The sequence below is a fragment of the Panthera pardus genome, unplaced genomic scaffold (assembly GCF_024362965.1).
Source record: "Panthera pardus isolate Hobbes unplaced genomic scaffold, ASM2436296v1 HiC_scaffold_8, whole genome shotgun sequence".
In the NCBI taxonomy this organism is placed as follows: Eukaryota; Metazoa; Chordata; class Mammalia; order Carnivora; family Felidae; genus Panthera; species Panthera pardus.
Window position 1 is genome coordinate 142,796,979 of NW_026527013.1, and position 19,388 is coordinate 142,816,366.

At 36.5% G+C, this 19,388-nt stretch overlaps 1 protein-coding gene across 6 annotated transcripts in view; it reads right to left on the reverse strand.

The window, feature by feature from the left end:
- Positions 1-19,388, reverse strand: part of GRM8 (glutamate metabotropic receptor 8) — a 759,959-nt gene that overhangs the window by 268,222 nt on the left and 472,349 nt on the right. For all 6 annotated transcript variants that reach the window (XM_019452624.2, XM_053896813.1, XM_019452622.2 and 3 more), the window contains exon 7: positions 7,279-7,479. In XM_019452624.2, the coding sequence (XP_019308169.1) occupies positions 7,279-7,479 (201 nt within the window). The remainder of the gene's footprint in view (positions 1-7,278; positions 7,480-19,388) is intronic.

Genomic DNA, 19,388 nt, shown 5'->3' on the forward strand with positions numbered 1-19,388 from the left:
CCCTCTCCCTCTGTTCCTCACCTTCTTGCGCACAAACATGCACATGTGTGAGCTCTCTCTCTCAAAAGTAAATTATAAACATTTTAAAAAATAAAAAATAAAATAAGTTCCTACTGGATAATACTCTTATGTGGAGGAATCATCTCACTTGATCTTACTGTAAATTGATACTCAATAAATAAAATGTCTTTTCCCTTTTTCATCTTTATCACATCATAAATTCATATGTAAATATGTACATATACATGTGTAAACTGATTTATTTATTATCATTATATATTTCTGGTTATTTCTGTCTGGTTCCATATACCATAAGCCTATTCAGCGCTCGGTCCATACTGGATTGATTATTATAGCTTATCTTTAGGGTTAAATATGAAATGTTTGGTAGAAATAAATTTCTCTTCAAAATCATTTCAGTTATTTTTATTAATTTATTCTCACATTAAAATTTTAAATATTATTTCAAATTCCAGAAAATACTCCTTTGTCATTTTGGTTGAAATTATACTAAGCCTGAATACAGATTACTCAGAAAAGTTTAACATTATTCTTATAATTAGTTTTTCTGTCTACAAACAAGGAATGTCTTTCAATAAAGTTGTCTTCATATAGGTCTTTCATATTTTTTGGTTCAATTTATTGCAAAGTATTTTAAATATTTTTGCAAAGGAAGCAGAGTTTCATTTCCCACATATTAGTCAATGATTTCTTACTAGTATAAACGAATGCTCTTCAGGTTTTTAATATTAATTTTTTATTTGATCATCTTCCTGAAGTAAGTACCTCTAATATATTTTTCAGTGTCTTGCCTTGAGATCGAATCATTTGAAAATAATCATACTACCACTTTTTCATTTTTAGTAGTCACCTCTGTTATTTTTGTTTCATGTTTTATCACTTTGGTAAAAATTTATAGAATATTAATTATAGTGGTAATAGGAATACTCCATTTCTTTAATAGTAATAACAACTATAAGTATATAATTGGTTGAAGTCTAAGAGTCTAACTTTATCATGTTAAACATTTATTCAATTACTAGTTAATGTTTTTGTGTTTCTAACAGAAATGAGGGATGTATTTTAATCAAATAGCTTTAAAGAATCTTAGGAGATATTCATCATTGTCTTATTTAACCTATTAGTGTGTTTATAGTACACTTCCTAATATTAAGTCATACTTATTTCTTTTAGATAGTTTAAAGGTATTTTATGCAAACAAATTTGCTTCAGAATCAGACTACAGTGTTCAGAGACACTCAACATTGTAATAGAAATTTGCATTAAGTACCTGAAATCAATAAGGTTTCTAAAAAAGAAATAAGATGCTGGTAAATTCCACCTCTATCCTAGTCTCTGTAATCAGGCAAGTGTTCACATATTTTCCTTAGAATATTGAGCACTGAAATGGTGAGACCACCATCTCAGTGGTGAGTTCAGAGAAGCTGACCATTCTTCTTCATGTCAGGAAATTCAACTACAGTACAAAGACTAGCATTACAAAATTCCAGAGTCGATTCCTCTCTCAGATTCTCACAGATTCTATGTGATTCTTAACTGTGTCTCCTCTAGCCTAACAAAAAAACACACCCTTAAAGAAGCAATGAGATTCTGAGATCGCAGTGGCATCACCACTATCGGGTTTTCACCTCTCTGCTCACTTTGCTCAACTTTTCCCCATAAGTCACTCATAGAAAGTTCCCAAATGTCCCTTTCAACCACGGGGAGTGTCCCATGACAACCAAGTCTGCACTACTTGCTCCTTGCCACTGGTAATTTGGAACCAATCTGACATCCAACCTAAGTTTGGATAATGAGATTCAAGGTTCCAAGAAGTTATAACTGGGATTTAGAAATATGTATTTCAACCATGGAGAGTGCCCCAGGACAACCAAGTCTGTCCTACTTGCTCCTTGATAATTTGGAACCAATCTGACATCCAACCTAAGTTTGGCTAATGAGATTCAAGGTTCCAAGAAGTTAGAATTGGGACTTAGAAATATATACATGTTAATTTTAGCAAGTGCCCTGAAGAAATAGCTGCTAAATTCTAGAAATGTAGATGGCCTTCAGCTACCTACCCTATGGACCTAAAAATGGGGAAGACCAACATAAACAGAATGAAACAAAGCAGACAGAGAGATGTTAGGATTTCTGGCCAGTTTTTAGTTCTTATAACCAGTCCTTTCCTTAGGCCCTGTTGTATTCTGCCATGGGGTTTCTTGACATACCTTCATAAATTCTTTCTTTTAATTTTTTTTTTAATGTTTATTCATTTTTTTGATAGAGACAGAGCGTGAGTGGGGGAGGGGCAGAGAGAGAGAGACACAGAATCTGAAGCAGGCTCCAGGCTCTGAACTGACAGCACAGAGCTTGATGCAGAGCTAGAACTCACGGACTGTGAGATCATGACCTGAGCTGAAGTCAGACGCTTAACCGACTGAGCCACCCAGGCGCCCCATAAATTCTTTTAGCTTAAGCAAGTTTAAGGGGCTTCTGTTACCTACGATCAAACATTCCTGATTAGTATGCTGCTGTGCCTGCTCTGCCCCTGATGTGAGCTCAAATACAGAGAAAAGGAGTTAGGAGATACCACTGGAATTCTATCGAACACTTTTTCTTTATGATAAATAAGGTTCTCATGGCAACAGAAAAATCCCTGATTCTATACAAGATGTAAGCATCAATATTTTATTGCCTATAGACCAGACGGAAGGAATTGACATCGTTGCTTAAGTTCCTGAAAAATCTGAACTCCTCTCTTTATTTTGTGCTTTTCTTTTGATAAATCTTTGGATTTAAAAATTTATAGAAACAGTGTTTTGTTCAAATGGTAGCAATAAAAGTAATCCAAAAGGCAGATCTTTGTTTCCCTCTGGCTCCCTGAGTACAGAGGATAGGTTGAGAAAAGTTGTAACGACCACATGAGTAATTCCAGATATGCTATGACTCAGAATGTACTTAAAATACACATGCAGAAAATGGTTCAGGTTTTCTGTTGATGAGAAAATATCAGTTTGAGTGACTGAATTCAATTAAACCACCATTGTTGTTTAAGTCTTTGATGGAAATAGTACTTTGTAGTTTAATAGTTTTACTAAGGGTTTTCACCCTTAACTAGTTGTGTTTAGAATCATTCTGGCCTGAAATACTAATCATTCATCATTTGAAATTCCAAGATGATTGTTATGTTCTCAGTTAACAATAGACTGGAAGAAGCATGACCTTTTAAACCAAGTATCTTTAAACCATTGCTTAATTAGGCATGCCACACACAAGGTTACAATCTCAGCAAGACTGAGTTTTAAACAGTTCCCTTTAATTTTATACCAATGGTCTGTGCAGCATCCAGCTGTTCTGGGTCCTTCACCTCCTGCTATTACAATTGGAAGAAGAGTCTCCCTTCATACCAATGACAGTGTTTTACATCTCAAATTAAAAGGAACCATGAAAAGCAACTTGCCTTAATATCTCATTAATGCCAGAAAGAACCAGTTTAACAATAATTTTTTTTTTCCTACTCAGAAATTACACTTTAGGGTAGACATTATCCAATATTGAAAGGGGCATTACTAAATAATTCCATCCAATGGGTCAGTTTTTTAAATAACTTGAGAGTACATTTTGTAGCTCAGTGATCCTGACAGAAAATCTGGAAGGCTACACTATACAAAATTGACAGTTGCCTTACAAAGCTCATTCTTTGACAACTGGTAATAGCTATTCTAAGAAAACTTTTATTATGTAGTAATTTTTTGTTGTCATGTACAGTAAGCAGTTCTGGGTCTAGTCAAGTACATTCTCAACTCTTCAGAATATTCAAAACTGATCTCAAGGAACCTGGGGTTTGGCCAAGGTTCCCCTCCTACTTCCAGGCTTTGGGAAGTGAGTTGGCTATCTCACTAGGTGAGAACACTGACCATCACTAACACAAACCACTCAATCAGCGTTATATAATAGTTGTTAGCTAAGTTCCCAGCACACATTCTAGGTGTCTACTTTCAGTTTCTATGAAAGCCCTGTGAAGAAAAAGGATATTTCAGTCTGTGGATTTGATGTGCACTCCATGTAGCTATTGGTACATTTCAAAGTACCTCTAGGACAGGCAAGTAGCACTAGGGGAAGTGGAGAGTCCAAGATTATGGCTTCTCCTTCAACCCAGTGGTTCTTATTTTGACTGGCTGAAATGTTAGACTTCTGAGTAGCATTCTTTTGAAGACAGAGTTTGAAAAGCAGATTATAAGGGAAAAGCTCTTCATTTATTCTTAATAGAATATGGTAATCCCCATATCATCTGAGCTTGAAAGAGTTGCAAATCTAGATCAAAGATTATCTCCCTCCTCCTGAAAACTCTTTTAATAAAATACCCTTCAGTGTTAGAAGCATTACATTCTTGGCTTTGATTGTGGGTATAAGTACAAAACAGCCAAAGAGAAAGCTTCTGCTTTTGCAGTAAAATTTTGTTAAATAGCATTGTTTATGAGGCTGTTAAAATCCCATATGATACATTTCATTTAGAAATAGTTTCCAAGAGAATTAATTCTCTCTTAAAAAATAGGTAGGCTTGTTTCCATCACATAATGAAAGTTACATATCCCACTGAATGTCTCTTTACATTTTGGCTGCTTTGGAAGCTCAGAACCTGATGTAGTCCTGTATTCTGGTTACCATACTTCTTTCTTCCTCCTTAAAGGGGATGGATAGATAGATAGATAGATAGATAGATAGATAGATAGATAGTATACTTCTATTTGAACCACCTTGTATATCTTTTTTATCATAAACAGGCTGGGAATTAATAATTAGTGAACACTAACAGATAAGCCAATAATGAAATTTAAAAATTGATGAACTCCCAGGGCGCCTGGGTGGCTCAGTTGGTTGAGCGTCTGACTTCGGCTCAGGTCATGATCTCACAGGCTGTGAGTTTGAGCCCTGCATCAGGCTCTGTGCTGACAGCTCGAGCCTGGAGACTGTTTCAGATTCTGTGCCTCCCTCTCTCTCTGCCCCTGCCCCACTCACAGTCTGTCTCTGTCTCTCAAAAAAAAAAAAAAATAAATAAATGTTAAAAAAAATTTTTAATGAACTCCCTGAAAAGTACTAAAGCTCAGAAGGATTATATAATCCATGATAATCTGTTCATGCTCAAGTCTCTTACCTTGTATCATCAGTTATTGGAATACAGACAAGTTTCAAGCCATTAGCAAAATAAATCTCCAGGGAGCTCAAAGAGATTCTATTTTAAGTTCATACACTAAAATTCATGTATTTTATGTGATCCTCACATCTGGAGTATACTTACTCTTGTATCAGACACAATTCTATTATGCTTTGGTGGGCTCCTGTTGCTTCAAGATGAAGAACAAATCTCACGAATGGCCTATAAGGGGCGCCTGGGTGGCTCAGTCGGTTAAGACTGAGGGAGGGATGTTTCCCTATTACAAACTCTCAGTTCAGCACACCTCTACTTTTAGCCCTCATTACAGATTATATTACTATCCCTTTGTGTGCTTTTCTGATTCACATCTAAATTCCCCCAAGAAATTCTAAATCTCATATCTGCTTTGACTACTAGTAGTCCGTCTTTAGCACCTATCAGAATGCTTAACACAGTCTACATGCTCAATGAATACATCTCGACTAAATTAATGAAAGTTTATATGTACTTCTCTGTCCGTAGTGGGTTGAAAGAAGCAAATTATGGAAGTGATCAGCCCCCAAAACAATCACAAAAACAGCACTTTGGTAAGGTGAAAGGGGGAAAAAGACTAAAAAGTGGACAGAAGAACTCAGAAATCACTGAGGTCTAGAGGCAAATTGTCTTAATAATCATTAGGCTTTAAGATGTTTTTAATAGTCTTTAATAGCATCATTATATTACAGTATGGTATAATAATAGAAGTCATCAAGGAAGGGTTTGGCTTTTATCTATGATTAAGATAAGAGAGAAACTGGTAATTTACCTTTGAAATACTTTAATCTGGTATTTCTTTAAAGATTTTCCCATCGTCTGGAGGTGAGCTTCAGTTATTGAGGAAAACATTCATTTGCGTTCCTCTTCACACCTCCTAACTACGTGGATAAATGGAGTGTTCCCAACCTCATGTAAGGATAAATAACCTTGCATTATAATACCCCTCCTTTGCTCAGTTTTATAATTGCAAGAAAATTATTTTCAAATTCCCTTAATATTTATATTCATAACAAAAGGATGGTTATGTAATGTCTCACAAAAATTCTGCTGAAAACGAGGATACTCTGTGTTGAATGTAAACCAAATTTTGCCTCATGTTGCCTGCACAAAGCAAAAGAAGAAGTTTCCACTTGAATTCTAAATTGAAGATGACCTTGTGCTTTTTTGAGAAAGGCTGGCAGCTGAGGTCACTGGAGTGTATTATGATGGACAGTGCAGCGCCATGCATGGCTCGGAGGCATGTCCATTGTGTGGATTACAGCCAAACAGAAAGAATTAGACAGCTCAGAGCATTCTAACATTTCATTTGAAAATAATGGTCAAAATCATGGGCAGCAACCATTACAACTTTCATGAAAGAGCAGCAGCATTCAATAATTCCATCACTTCAGACAGGCATTTGGCTATTCTTAGCCGAATACTATGGGTCCAGCATATTCTGTATCAGTTTCTGTGACACTTACAGAAAGCAGCATTTCTGCTTCAGCAGGAGGCAAATCCCATCTACCCTGCGTTGTATGTGGTTCTATCTTACACAATGCAGCTCATTGCTTTAAATTGACCAAATCATTGAAAGTGATACAAGGAAAGAGAAAATGCAGAAACTTAACATGGCACTTTTAGAATGTAAACGTATAGCTACTCCAAATCATCTACTTTCCTCAGGTCAACTTACTGTTTAAAAAGCTTAAAATCAGTTTCAAAACAAAATATCTACAATTCCTTCTCTAATAATGACACAAACAAAACATTTTAAAAGAAATCTAATCTGTTGTCAATGGTTCCAAATGAGCCTCCTAAGTTATTTCTGAAATAGTGATATTTAAGTAGAATATTTTGATTGATAGAGGCTTATTTTTAACTTCTGCTTCTTTCAGGAGCAGATTAATGTTTCTTTCAGGAGCACAGAAAATATGTTTGAGATTTAAAAGCAGGTGGAAAAACTCACACTTCTGATTAAAAGGGGAACTGCTTCTAATCCTGTGCTTTCCACTGTTGTGTATCTTCTATATTTAGTGGGGGGAGGGGACAGATTCTGTCACTTCTAAAGTATTTAATGACAAAAAAAAAAAGTTGTAACTTACCATTGAAATTGACGGCCCGAATGTAACCAAGTAGCTCTTTCCCATCCACCGTACTCATTCGTGGGCAGAGACCAATGTATCCAGGGCAGAGATCTTTGTGCATGTTGTGCAGGGCATAAGCCATGGAATATACTGCATCAATTACAAATTGGACCTTTCCTTCCTGTTCATAAGATGAATCCCTCGCAATTCTCTCCAGCCCTGCAAAAATTAAAAAAAAAAAAAACCATCAATTGGTGTTAGATCCACTAAAACATGGCATTAGGGCTAAGATTTCCACATATGAGGCACACTTAATGAGACAAAACTATTTGATTTTACTCCCAATTATTTTAATCCTATACTTACTGAGTCAGGCTTTTAAACTGGGTATTGAATTTTTTATTTGGAAAGAACAGAAACTATTCCATTAGCAACAAAAAGATATTAACTAAATAAAAACATATAGTTTCATTATCTTTATTTCCACCTTATTGAGTCCTATTACATTGTACATTCTAATAATTACATAACATTCTGGTTGTGACTTGATCTTTTAAGCAAAATGTGCAGACTTTGTCCTTTTCATCTACTTCAATTCTGGGATCATCATTTAATTAGTGTCTCAAAGTAAGGTCTTTTTTCCCTCCTCCCATATCTATTCTTGTTTTGAATGTGCTTCATTTACTTGGGCACCCTTTTTGTATATATTAAATGACAGTATTTCCTTAAGTAAACCAGCTATCTTTAGAAGAATCATTCGACTTAACTTTTTTTCTTGAACTCAGTTCAAGAAGAAATGATTACTATAATAAGGTTAGTTAACATATCTACTACCTAATAGACTAACCTTTTATTCCCTTGTTTTTTTCCTTTCCTTTTCTTTCCTTCATAGGCACTTTCAAGTATACAATACAGTATTGCTAACCATAGTCACCATGCTGTACATTAAATCCTCATCAATTTCCTATTTTAATTTTCTGTTAAAAGGATGTAGAGCTCTCAAAATAATTGTCATTCAGAATAATTGTACCTGTGTTTGGGCATATTTAAGGCTGAGAATTGGCTTTGGGGATTGCCTTTAGCATGGTGTTTATCATTTAATATTTAATAAAAGCTTACAATTTAAAATGGAATATAAATTTGATATTAAAATCAGATAATGTATAATAGTTATAATACAACATTCTCATTTTGAAGATGAGGAAACTGAGACTCATGGAGGAGGAGAAGTTCACTTTGGGCACAGAGGGCAGGTATGGAAGCCTTCCAAGGTCTCAGACTTGGAGCCCAATATTCATTCATTCCCCTGAAAAGTATGGTGAATGGCAAGAATGTGCACAAGAAAAAATTACAGAAATGATATTGAGGTCAGAACCAAAAAGGATCTCCCAGCACTTCCATACCCTACCAAACTTTATACATTCACTAACGCTTGGAGAGACCTAAAGCAAACACTTGAAACTTTCCCATGGAGGTCACTTGGTAACCTTTAAAAAATAAGTAGTCTTAAAAAAAAAAAAAAAAATAAGTAGTCTTTAAGTTCAACAAATATTTTTCTTGAGACTAGTCAGCTGAATTAAAATGGCTGTTTTATATTTGGGTTTTTCTTTATCTTTTTATGGTTATTTATTTATTTTGAAATAGAGTGAGAGAGAAAGAGCATGAGCAGGGGAGGGGCAGAGAGAGAGAGAGAGAGAGAGAGAGAGAGAGAGAGAGAGAGAATCCCAACCAAGTTCCATGCTGTCAGCATAGAGCCTGATGTGGGGCTCCACGTAGGGTTCGAACTTACAAACCATGAACCATGAGATCATGACCTGAGCTGAAATCAAGAGCTAGATGCTTAACCAACTGAGCCACCCAAGCGCCCCTCTATTTGGGTTTTTATAGTCTGATAAAACCACTGATTTTCTTGTAGATAAATGTGACAGTCAATTCCTTCATTCTATCCATCTAATCACTGAACATCTTCTCTTCTGGTCTTAATCACTTGTTACATGCTGATCCTTTAGATGCTGTTGGTTGGTTCCCTATTCTCTGCAGTCTGTCATAATGCTGAATTCTGTTCCTCCTTTTTAGACAAGTCTGTTCAGATTTTTTTGATGACTCAATTTTCCATTCCCCAAGATTGAGTCCCCTTTTTCTCTCCAACCTCATAATCCATTCATTTTCAACACCTTAACTATTACTATTTCTATGGTCTAGACATATATATTTGAATTCAAAGAGGTTGGTTTTAGAGTCCAAAACATTAGATCAACTTATAGTAATCAATTTAACTCATAATAGACTCTAGAAGTCTGATAAATTAGTTTTCTAGGACTTTCCTGCCAGCTAACTGCTAGCCCACATTTCCAATTGCCTATCATATTTCTATGTAGTCTGTTTCTATGTCAATCTCAATAGATCTAAAACCGCTATCATTATAGGGAATTACTTCATTTCCCTAAAACCTCCAATTGAGGGTTATATAAGTTTGGAAGCAGTGAGGAAAGATCAGTTCTCGCAAAGAGCACATACAAGGTGCCAAAAGGTATATTGATTCCTTCAACCTGCATTAGCTGTATGATCTAAACTAAGATCCGTGCAGGTATGGGAGCACTATCTTCTCCCTTTCTCTGTGTGGCACTTTGTCTCCTGGGTACTAGGACAGCATTGCTATGTCCAGAATGTCATTAAGTGACCTATGAAAACAGCCCTTTCATCTTCTGCTAAAAATTTCTCTCCTGTAGTTTTAACCACGAAGTAGACAGTTCATAAATAAATATTGAAGAATGGTCACAGGAACCAAAAAAATGCAGTTGTTTCTTTAATGATCTTATCTGGTGACCGGCCACTCTGGTTAGTCCAGAATTGAGGTTGGTCTCAGGATACAGGACCAAACCCTCGATAGTCCTATGTAGACCAGCATGGTTGCTTTTGAAAAAAAGAGGCAAAATGACACAGAAACGTAATGATACAAGATGGAAAAAACTACTTTGAGGGTAGGTCCTTAGGTCTATAAGAAGATCCCAGTTTCATTTATTTTGCATCACTGATTTAATAACTGGAAATGAAGATATGCATCCAGAGCAGTTGTTCACTTTTTGATTATCTTCTTACGTGCAGATTCCTTAGGGTCACTCCAGATTTACCAAATCAGCATCTCCCAATGTGGGGACATGACTAATCTGCAAATACAGACATCTAACTGCCTTAGTACGAGCTGCAATAACAATACCAAAGACCAGGTGGCTTATAAACAACAGAATTTACTTCTCATAATTCTTGAGGCTGGAAGTTCAGACTCAGGGTAACAGCCGGTGAAGGGTGTCTTCTGGGTTGCAGGCAGCCATTTTCCATTTTGTTTTTTTTTTTTAAATTTTTTTTAACGTTTTTTATTTATTTTTGGGACAGAGAGAGACAGAGCATGAACGGGGGAGGGGCAGAGAGAGAGGGAGACACAGAATCAGAAACAGGCTCCAGGCTCCGAGCCATCAGCCCAGAGCCTGACGCGGGGCTCGAACTCACAGACCGCGAGATCGTGACCTGGCTGAAGTCGGACGCTTAACCGACTGCGCCACCCAGGCGCCCCTCCATTTTCTTATTATACCCTTACATGGAAGAGAACAGACTTCTGTTGACTTTTTTTTTTTTGAGAGAGAGAGAGAGAGAGAGAGAGAAAGTGCATGTGCATGTGAGCAAGTAAGTGGGGGAGGGGCAGAGAGCGATGGGGAGAGAGAATCTTAAGCAGGCTCCATGCTCAGCCTGACACAGGGCTCAATCTCATGACCCTGAGATCACGACCCTGAGCTGAAATCAAGAGTATGGCTCAACGAACTGAGCCACCAGGCATCCCTCTGGTGACTTCTTTTAAGGGTACTAATCCCATTTACGAGGGCTCTATCTTCAAAACTTCATCTAATCTTAATTACCTCCCAAAGGCCCCACATTCTAATACCATCATATTAGGGGGTAGAATTTCAATATATAAATTTGGAAGGGACACATTAAGTCTGTAACATTAAATTTCCAGGTTATGTTTTTTGTAATTCTGCTCTGTAAATCCCTCTGCTACACACATACACACATACACCACACCACACACCACACTTCTGTGAATATTGTTTTTCTGATTTGTTTTCTTTTGTGTACTTTAAAGAAAAGAGAGAATTTCTTTATCTCTATTACCACTGGGTGGAGTATGAACAGCAGGCATAGAAATGGCAAAAATGCCCAAGCCAAATTGATTCAAAGAAAGAAATGGCTGTGAGAACATTAAAGAATTTGGAAAATTTTCACAATCCATGCAATACATGTAAGAGATAGTTGTATACGAATGTTTTATATTTTTAAATTTACTCTATTCCAAAGAGTTCTGGATTTAACAAATTATGATTTTATTTTAATGCTACTGCAACCTCACTACCAATTTATAGATATTTCTCAACATTCAATAATTGGGATAAAGTTATATACAATACATTCCTGATAAATTTTAATGGAGATACCCTAATTTATTAGCATATTCTTGCTTGATTTTTCCTAAAACAATTTCAACTTCATACATAATGGATTTATAATTAATTCTCAAATACCATGCATATTATGAAAGGGACGTATTTAAGTTTTCACTTGTCAAACTATTTATCCTTAACTAGTTATAAACGAGTAGTATGGGTGGAGATTAAATATGTCCCAACTTTGCACTTCTTTTTTTTAATAAAAGTTCAGAAGGCTATCTAGCGACCATTGTCAAGGGAGTCAATGAACATTGTAAGACTCCATCAATCTATGTAAGTACATGGTGACAAACTAAAAGACTGAACATTATCACCATTTCTAAATTTTAAAAGAAATAATTTTATTTATTTCCGGGCCATTTAGACAATATATTTTTTTATTCCCTAACATTTCAACTTCATGACGACACTTAAAGATTTTACAAGAGCTACAGTGTGCTCCTTGCATCCTATATTTGCTTTTTTAATTCATCTTAAAGAGGAATTTAAGAGGCTGACAGTGAGTCATCAACCTAATTGGCTGTAAAGTTTCATTATGCTATAGTTTCTAAAGTTAGCACTAATGTATTGCTATAAAGTGCTAAATATTGTCAAAGGCTATATGTCAGCCATCTATTTAAAACACTGTAAAGTTGTGATGTGCTTTAGTGTGTAGCTTAAAATTAACAGCATATAGCAAAGTTTTGGCATGGTGAGAGATGAAGTCAGCCTCATAAATTTTATAGCAAGATTGTTTTATGTTTTCATTAATGAAATCTAAAACATCTGACTGTATCTCATGATCCTGGACAACAGAGTAAGTCCTTACTGGTCTAAGCAGTACCACATGCACCTCAATTAAGGTCTTTTGAACATCACCGTGTATTTTCTTGGTTTTGAAAAGGCAAGTCTGCTCCCGTTTGCAAAGTGTGTATCTATGACGATGTGAGTTCCTAAGATGAGCTTGACGTGAATTTTAAATTCTTTGACTGACAGATAGCTGTTGAGCTTTGTTTTCTAAAAATTTCTCATTTCTCAGGGTATGGTTTAGTTTTACAGATTGAAATTAGGGTTATTTTCATTTTCCTGAAAGTATGTTAATGTAATGATGAGCCAATAAACCAGTCGATTCAATGAAGAAAGAAAAAAAAAAAAAAAGGAAGTCCTCTCAGTTGTTTTATTCCTGAGAACCCAAATATCCAATTGGTTCATCTTTTACTATAGTCCTAGCAGAAATAATCCCACATTCTAAACTTGCAGGTTAAAAAGTATTTATTTAGTTTCTCCCTTTACTTTTTCTTAAGTATGCAGCAACTATTTTAAAGAATTAAATTGTTTTCTTGCAGTCACTGTTGAGAGGATGCCGGGAGGAAAAAGAGAATCTGTGAGCTGTTAAGAACACATTTATGCACCTAGGACCAGATTTACAAGTCATTCTGAATTCCACAACAACCCCATATGCCTCGCTACCTGATGCACCAGAGAAAAGACCGTCATGTCCTACATCAAGCTTTCCTAATACCTCACACGTATGTACTAACTGCACAGTGGGTGACTGAAATCAGTGAACCACACCAGGGACAATCAGCGAGAACCAGAAAGAACGGCACAAGGAGTCGCTATCAAGTCAGCCAACATAAGACACCTTTTACTGAATTTAAACTGACTTGGTTTCAAGGATACAATGGGGGAAGGATGGGATAGAAGTACAAGCATATTCAATTATACGGGAATATCTCCAAAGCAGTAGGATTCACAGATGTAGTGTGTGCAACCCCAGACTGCAGGGGATGAGAACATGGGCCCTGTGGTGAGGCAGAAAGACAAACTGACTGAGAGAGGCAGCTGGCTACGGAGAAAGAAGACCGGCCAGTGGGGCAGACCTAGATTCAGGTTCCAGCTAACATGGCTCAAGGCAATTGGCCTTGGGCACATTCCTGAACTTCAGGAAGCCTGGGCCTTCAGCTGGGAAAGTTGCCCTAGGGACCTCTGTGATGGGACACCCCATCTTTCCAGCTTCCTCTGCTTGTACCACCCTGCCTCTCCCAGCTCCACTGTAGGTCCTTGAATGTAACATAATTGTCCCACCGCTGGACTCACTTAGATGTTCACTCTGTAACTCTCTTCACTCCTTCCTGGATGCCTCTTTCTCAGCCTCCAAACTTCAGGTAAGCTGTCAAACCAAATGAGGCTGGAGCACTGATATTTAATTTTTAAAAATATAGCATTCCAGATCAAATCCTAGAGCATCTTTAATGCCATGCTTAAATACTGAATATTGTTCAGTTGGAAACAGAGAGCCATGACCAATATTTAAAATGTTTCTGGGAGTATGTGTGTAATAAATTGAAGCAAATGTAATTTGAAGGCAGACATACAAGCTGGGAGGCAGGGCAGATATAAGTTGAAACAGGAGGGGAAAAAATAATGAGAGAAAATATATTTCAGATGTCAAACTGACAGTATTTGGGCACCTGATTAAATATGGGAGTAAGGGTTGAAGGCAATCAACAACCCAGGGGTTTTAGGCTAGGTAGTAGAACACTGGCAGCATTAACAGAATTTGGAAAATCAGGTTAACAAGGTTTGTTTCTGACAGTTCTCCTACTGTATTAAGACCTCAGTTAAAATAACTGATTTTTAATACTCTGCAGTATTTATTATATCCTCTAACAGAGTATATAGACTTTATATAAATTTGTTGAATTATTTAAAGAGCAAAAGATCCAAATGTTTAGAGTAATCATGCAACAGTAATATGGCTGATCATTTATTTATGACATTGCAAGAATTTAAGCTGCTTTGGAGTAAAGTACCATTTGCAGCACTGTCTTGAGACCAATGGTATGAGAAGTCAAAGACCTGCAATCCAGTTCTGAGAGAATGACCCGCTGACTTTGTGTCCTTGGTCAAGTTATGAACTGTCTGGCATTTGTTTACTTCTCAGTAGAAATTAGATGACTGAACGAGATAATCAATCAGGGTCCCTTCAGTTCTAAGGTTCTGGATCCTAGGGTATGTTCTCTTATTTGTTTCTTTTTATACTCACTAAGATCACTGCAAGATTGCATAATGGTATGAGTGAAAAAATACCAGTAAAAATGATTCAAAACAGTTTGGGATATCAACTAACTGGGCTCCCATTGAGACCTGGAAATTCCACACTAACAAAATACCAAACGTCAGCCTGGATTTCTTTTCCTGTATTGTCAGTCTGGTTAACTGAGTCACTACATTTTCATTCCTCTTAGACTTGAGCTATATACCAAATCTATTTCCTCATGAAGGAGAAAAGTATCAGTTCTTTTGATCCAATGGTTAAAGAAACCAATTATGGGAAATAAGGTCAGAATAGTAAACGGATGCAAATAATTAAGATGGACAGGATCCTTCACAAATAGCATCTCATTCATCCTAAATTATTATTACTCCTTTTTTTAATAAAGGAACTAAGCCTCAAAAAGCTGAATAATTCACCCAAGATCACACAGTTACGGCAGTAAATGGTAGTCAAGTCTGACTCAAAACCTTGGCCATTTACTATTACACCTCCTCCTTCTTTGTGAAATTTTGTTTCTTCCAACTAGGGCTTAACTTTCCCTTCTCTGCTTAACTTCTAGCCATTAAACCCATAATTGATTTGTATCCTATGTGAAGCAGCAGGTAGAGGTTGTGTGTGTGTGTGTGTGTGTGTGTGTGTGTGTGTGTGTGTACCTTTAAAGAGTAGTGAACAGGAATTAAAGAATATTATAAAATAATATACACTTTTACAGAAATACTAATAAATATTAACAAATGGCAATATTTATATTAAAATATGCGAAAAGGGGAAATACATTTATATAACATTTTTCTGAAGTATAAACAATTGATCTTGCTTATAGATTTCAGCCATACACATGAGATAAAATCGGCATAATACAACTGAAATTCATAAGCAAGATGATTAGATATTTGCGGTGAAAACCAAAGCTAATAAAACTTATAAATTAATATTATAAAAATTAATAGAATATTTTAGCTCTGAAGGTGAGAGTGTATATGCATGGACGTGTCTGCCAGATTTCTCCGAGAAAGTAACATCAAGCTCAAAAGAGAATTCGACACCTAAGATTCTGCTTTGTACATTCTGCAGCAGGCTTTGTCAAGGACCTGTATAAACAGATGTATTGGACTAATGAACTAATTTGAGCCAATACCTTATCTATTTACAAATGGCAGAGAAAATGAGAAGATAAGGGTCCTCTGCTGAAAGTCACTTGCTCTCTCTTTCTTCTGTAATTTAAATATAGTCCCAAGAACTGAAGGCTCTTAGCTGCCTGAGGACACATCCGAGACACTTGTAAATCAACCCCCGAAGAGTGCTCCAGCAGCCCACAATGACTTCTCTCCTTTGTGTGCCTGGCAGGAAATGGAAAGTGCTTCAGGCACATGCCAGGTGTCCCCTTCAGGTGTTAAATTTTCCATGCAATGCCCTAGGGTTTTTAAAACCCTGAAAAACCTAAGGTAAGAGGCAACTAAGATTAAGAGTGTATCTTCAGGCAAAACAACCAGTTTTAAAAAAAGATGCTCAGAAGAGGAAATTATTTCATAGATATATCCCTAAGTCCCCAAACAAAGAAAAGGCATTTGATTAAATTCAGATAGTTGCATTTCTCTACATAATTATCTTAGATCCTGCATATCAGAAACAAATTTTGATTCAAGAGTGTACAAGATTATTGACAGAGTTAACTCAATAGTTAGTAGCAGAGTTTCTCTCTTGAAAGCATATTCAAACTCTCCCATAGAAGAATCCAATTTTCCTTCCATAAATCTCCTTTAGCAGACAGGACTTATAATGCCCCCTCCCACCCCAAAATATGTTATAGAGTCATTGCAGACCTTAAAATGTGGCTTAGAATCTGCCTTAAATTTTTTTTTCTGATTCCAAAAGCTAATCAGTATTAGTAGAAATGTGAGAAAAAAGTATCATGAAGAAAATAAAGAATATTTATTAGCCCACCATGTTAACCACGATTTGCATAGTGATCTATGTCCTTAACAGGATTTCTCTATTCTCCCTCTTTATTTTTAAAAATTAAGAAGATTCTGTGTATATATTTTTAATATGCTATATTCACTTCACCTATAGTGAGAATTTCCTGATATTGTAGGAAAGCACGGTTTTGATACTTGCATTGTAGTTTGTTCAATGGATTCAAGTTTTGCATTTAACTCTTTTCTGATACTCAATGTGATACTTGGTGCGAAGTAGGGATCTAACATTGTTTTCCAAATTATGAGCCAATTCTTCCACACTATTTATTGAATGGATATTCTTTTCCCCATTAATTTATATAATGTCACTTTTAACACATATCAAACTCTTATACCTTCTTGGATATATGGCTGGAGTGTCTGCTCTAGGCCACTTGTCTCTTGACATGCCGATACAGTACTACCTTTTTGTTACAATTACTGTAATTTTATAATAAGCTCTACCATCTGTTCATGAAAGTTCTATCAATACTCTTATTTTTTGAAATTCTTGATAGTTCTCACAGATAAACTTCAGAATTATTTAAGCTACTTCCAAAAAAACTGGAGCTTTTATTAGAATTGTATTGGTTTTTAAAATTAATTGCAGAAGACTTGAAATAGCTGCAATATTAAGTGTCCCATTTGGGGACACAGTGTCTCCATTTATTCAAATCTCCTTTTGGAATCCTATGTCACTCATGCATTTCTTTTTAAAACCCCTCAATATTTTGTGTTTTCTAGCTTTATGAAACAATTTATGTCTTCATTTTATTTTTAACTGGTTAATCTTGGTATAATTAAATTTCAATTCATTCTTATATAAGGGGAGAAGAAAATGTTGACATTTTCTTCTCCCCTTATATAAACTCTATGCAACATAGAAGGCCCAGATTAAATTCTATCTCTCACAAAGAAATACAAGAAAAACGCAAAAAAAGAAGCATGAGTTCTGATATCAACAGATCAAGACTTGAGATCCTTCTTGAATCTCCTATTCTTTACTCACAGAATGGGAATTTATACCTATGATGCATGGCTGTAGTGAGAATTAAGTGAGAAAATGCAGGGCATCTAGCTCATTATATAGTGAATAAACACAACTATTTGTTCTGTGGGGCTACAACATACTTAAGCTTCTACAGCATGCAATACTCTTCCAATTATACAAACAAAAGAAATCCCAACATGAACCCAGGATATATATTCATATACTCATTCAATAAATATGAAAGAGGCAACTTAGTTCAATGATTAGCAACAACCGCTCTGCAGTCAGTCTGCCTGGGTTCAAATCCATAACACCATGTACTAGTTATGGGACTTAAAGTCTCTAATCTCTTATGCCTCAGTTTCCTTATCTGTCAAATGGGAATAATAAGTATCTCTCCCATAGGATTGTTGTCATAATTGAGTTAATTGTATAAGGCAGTCTGAAGAGTGTGCTGAAGACAGTAAATACTGTATAAGGGGATGTTGTTATTATTACCTTATTATCATCATTCAGTAAGCTTGTGTGATATATTAAGCACTGAGCTAGATACAATGGTAAACTAAAACTCACCTCATCGCTGATGTCATGGAGTGACACTTGGGGCTAAGATCTAATGGAAAAATGGTTGTGAATTAGAGGATAAAGGGAAGCAGGGGGAACACAAGAGGCAGGGTGATAGCACTGGCAAAGGCCTAGTGATCAAAGGGGTAAGAAGAGTATGAGGGGCTGAAATAATGCCCAGGTAGCTGGAGCTGGGCAGGAAGGAGTGTGGCCTTCCTGATGAGGCCTGAGGCCGGTAGAGCAGATTAAGGGACTTTGCAGGCTACCTGGAATCAATCTGTCTTCTTCCTATGCGCAGTGGGAGGCCATTGGAAGGTGAAATAATTGGGTTTCCAGTTCAAAAAGAGCACTGGATCAGAAGACAGGAAGGAAGAAAGAGTAGTTAGAGTGGGCTGGTTGGGAGGTTGTTTCATAATCTGAACAAGGGCATATGGTGGCACGGGCTAAGGTGATGATGAAGATGGAGAAGTATAAATGCATTTGAGACATTAGGAGACATAATTAAAAGGATTTGGATGGAGCTAAAGAAAAGGGCGCTGCCAAGAGTGACTTCTAGGTCTCTGGCTCATGTATCTGGGCAGACCCTGCTGCTCAATGAGACCAACGATGCTGTCTAGGCCAGAAATATATTGTCCCTCCCACCAGATGATCACATTTTTGCCTAATGGGTGATGAAGATGGTGGATTTGTTCCTGTTAAGATAGGCCAGGGAAACCCCACTAGCCTGCACCTGAAAATTCTGTCTGCTCCCTTAGTGCATCAGGAATGTACCCTGCCTGATTTGTGGCATTTGTAAGTCCAGGTCAAGGCTTCTCCTGGGGTTCATTATTTGTATTATTATTTACAAACTCCCTAGGATGTGAACTACAACCCAGGAACTAGGGAAAGAGATGGCACAGGAATTATTTCCAAGACTATGCTACCGGTCAGCAACTGGCTTCAGTCATTCTATTTGCAAGTCATTCATCATACTCTCTCAGACATTCTCTTTGGAAAAAAAAAGATGAACAGTAAATAAGACAGTCTGCACTAAGCATGCACATAGGAAAACAGAACTTTCCCCCTTTCCACTCTCT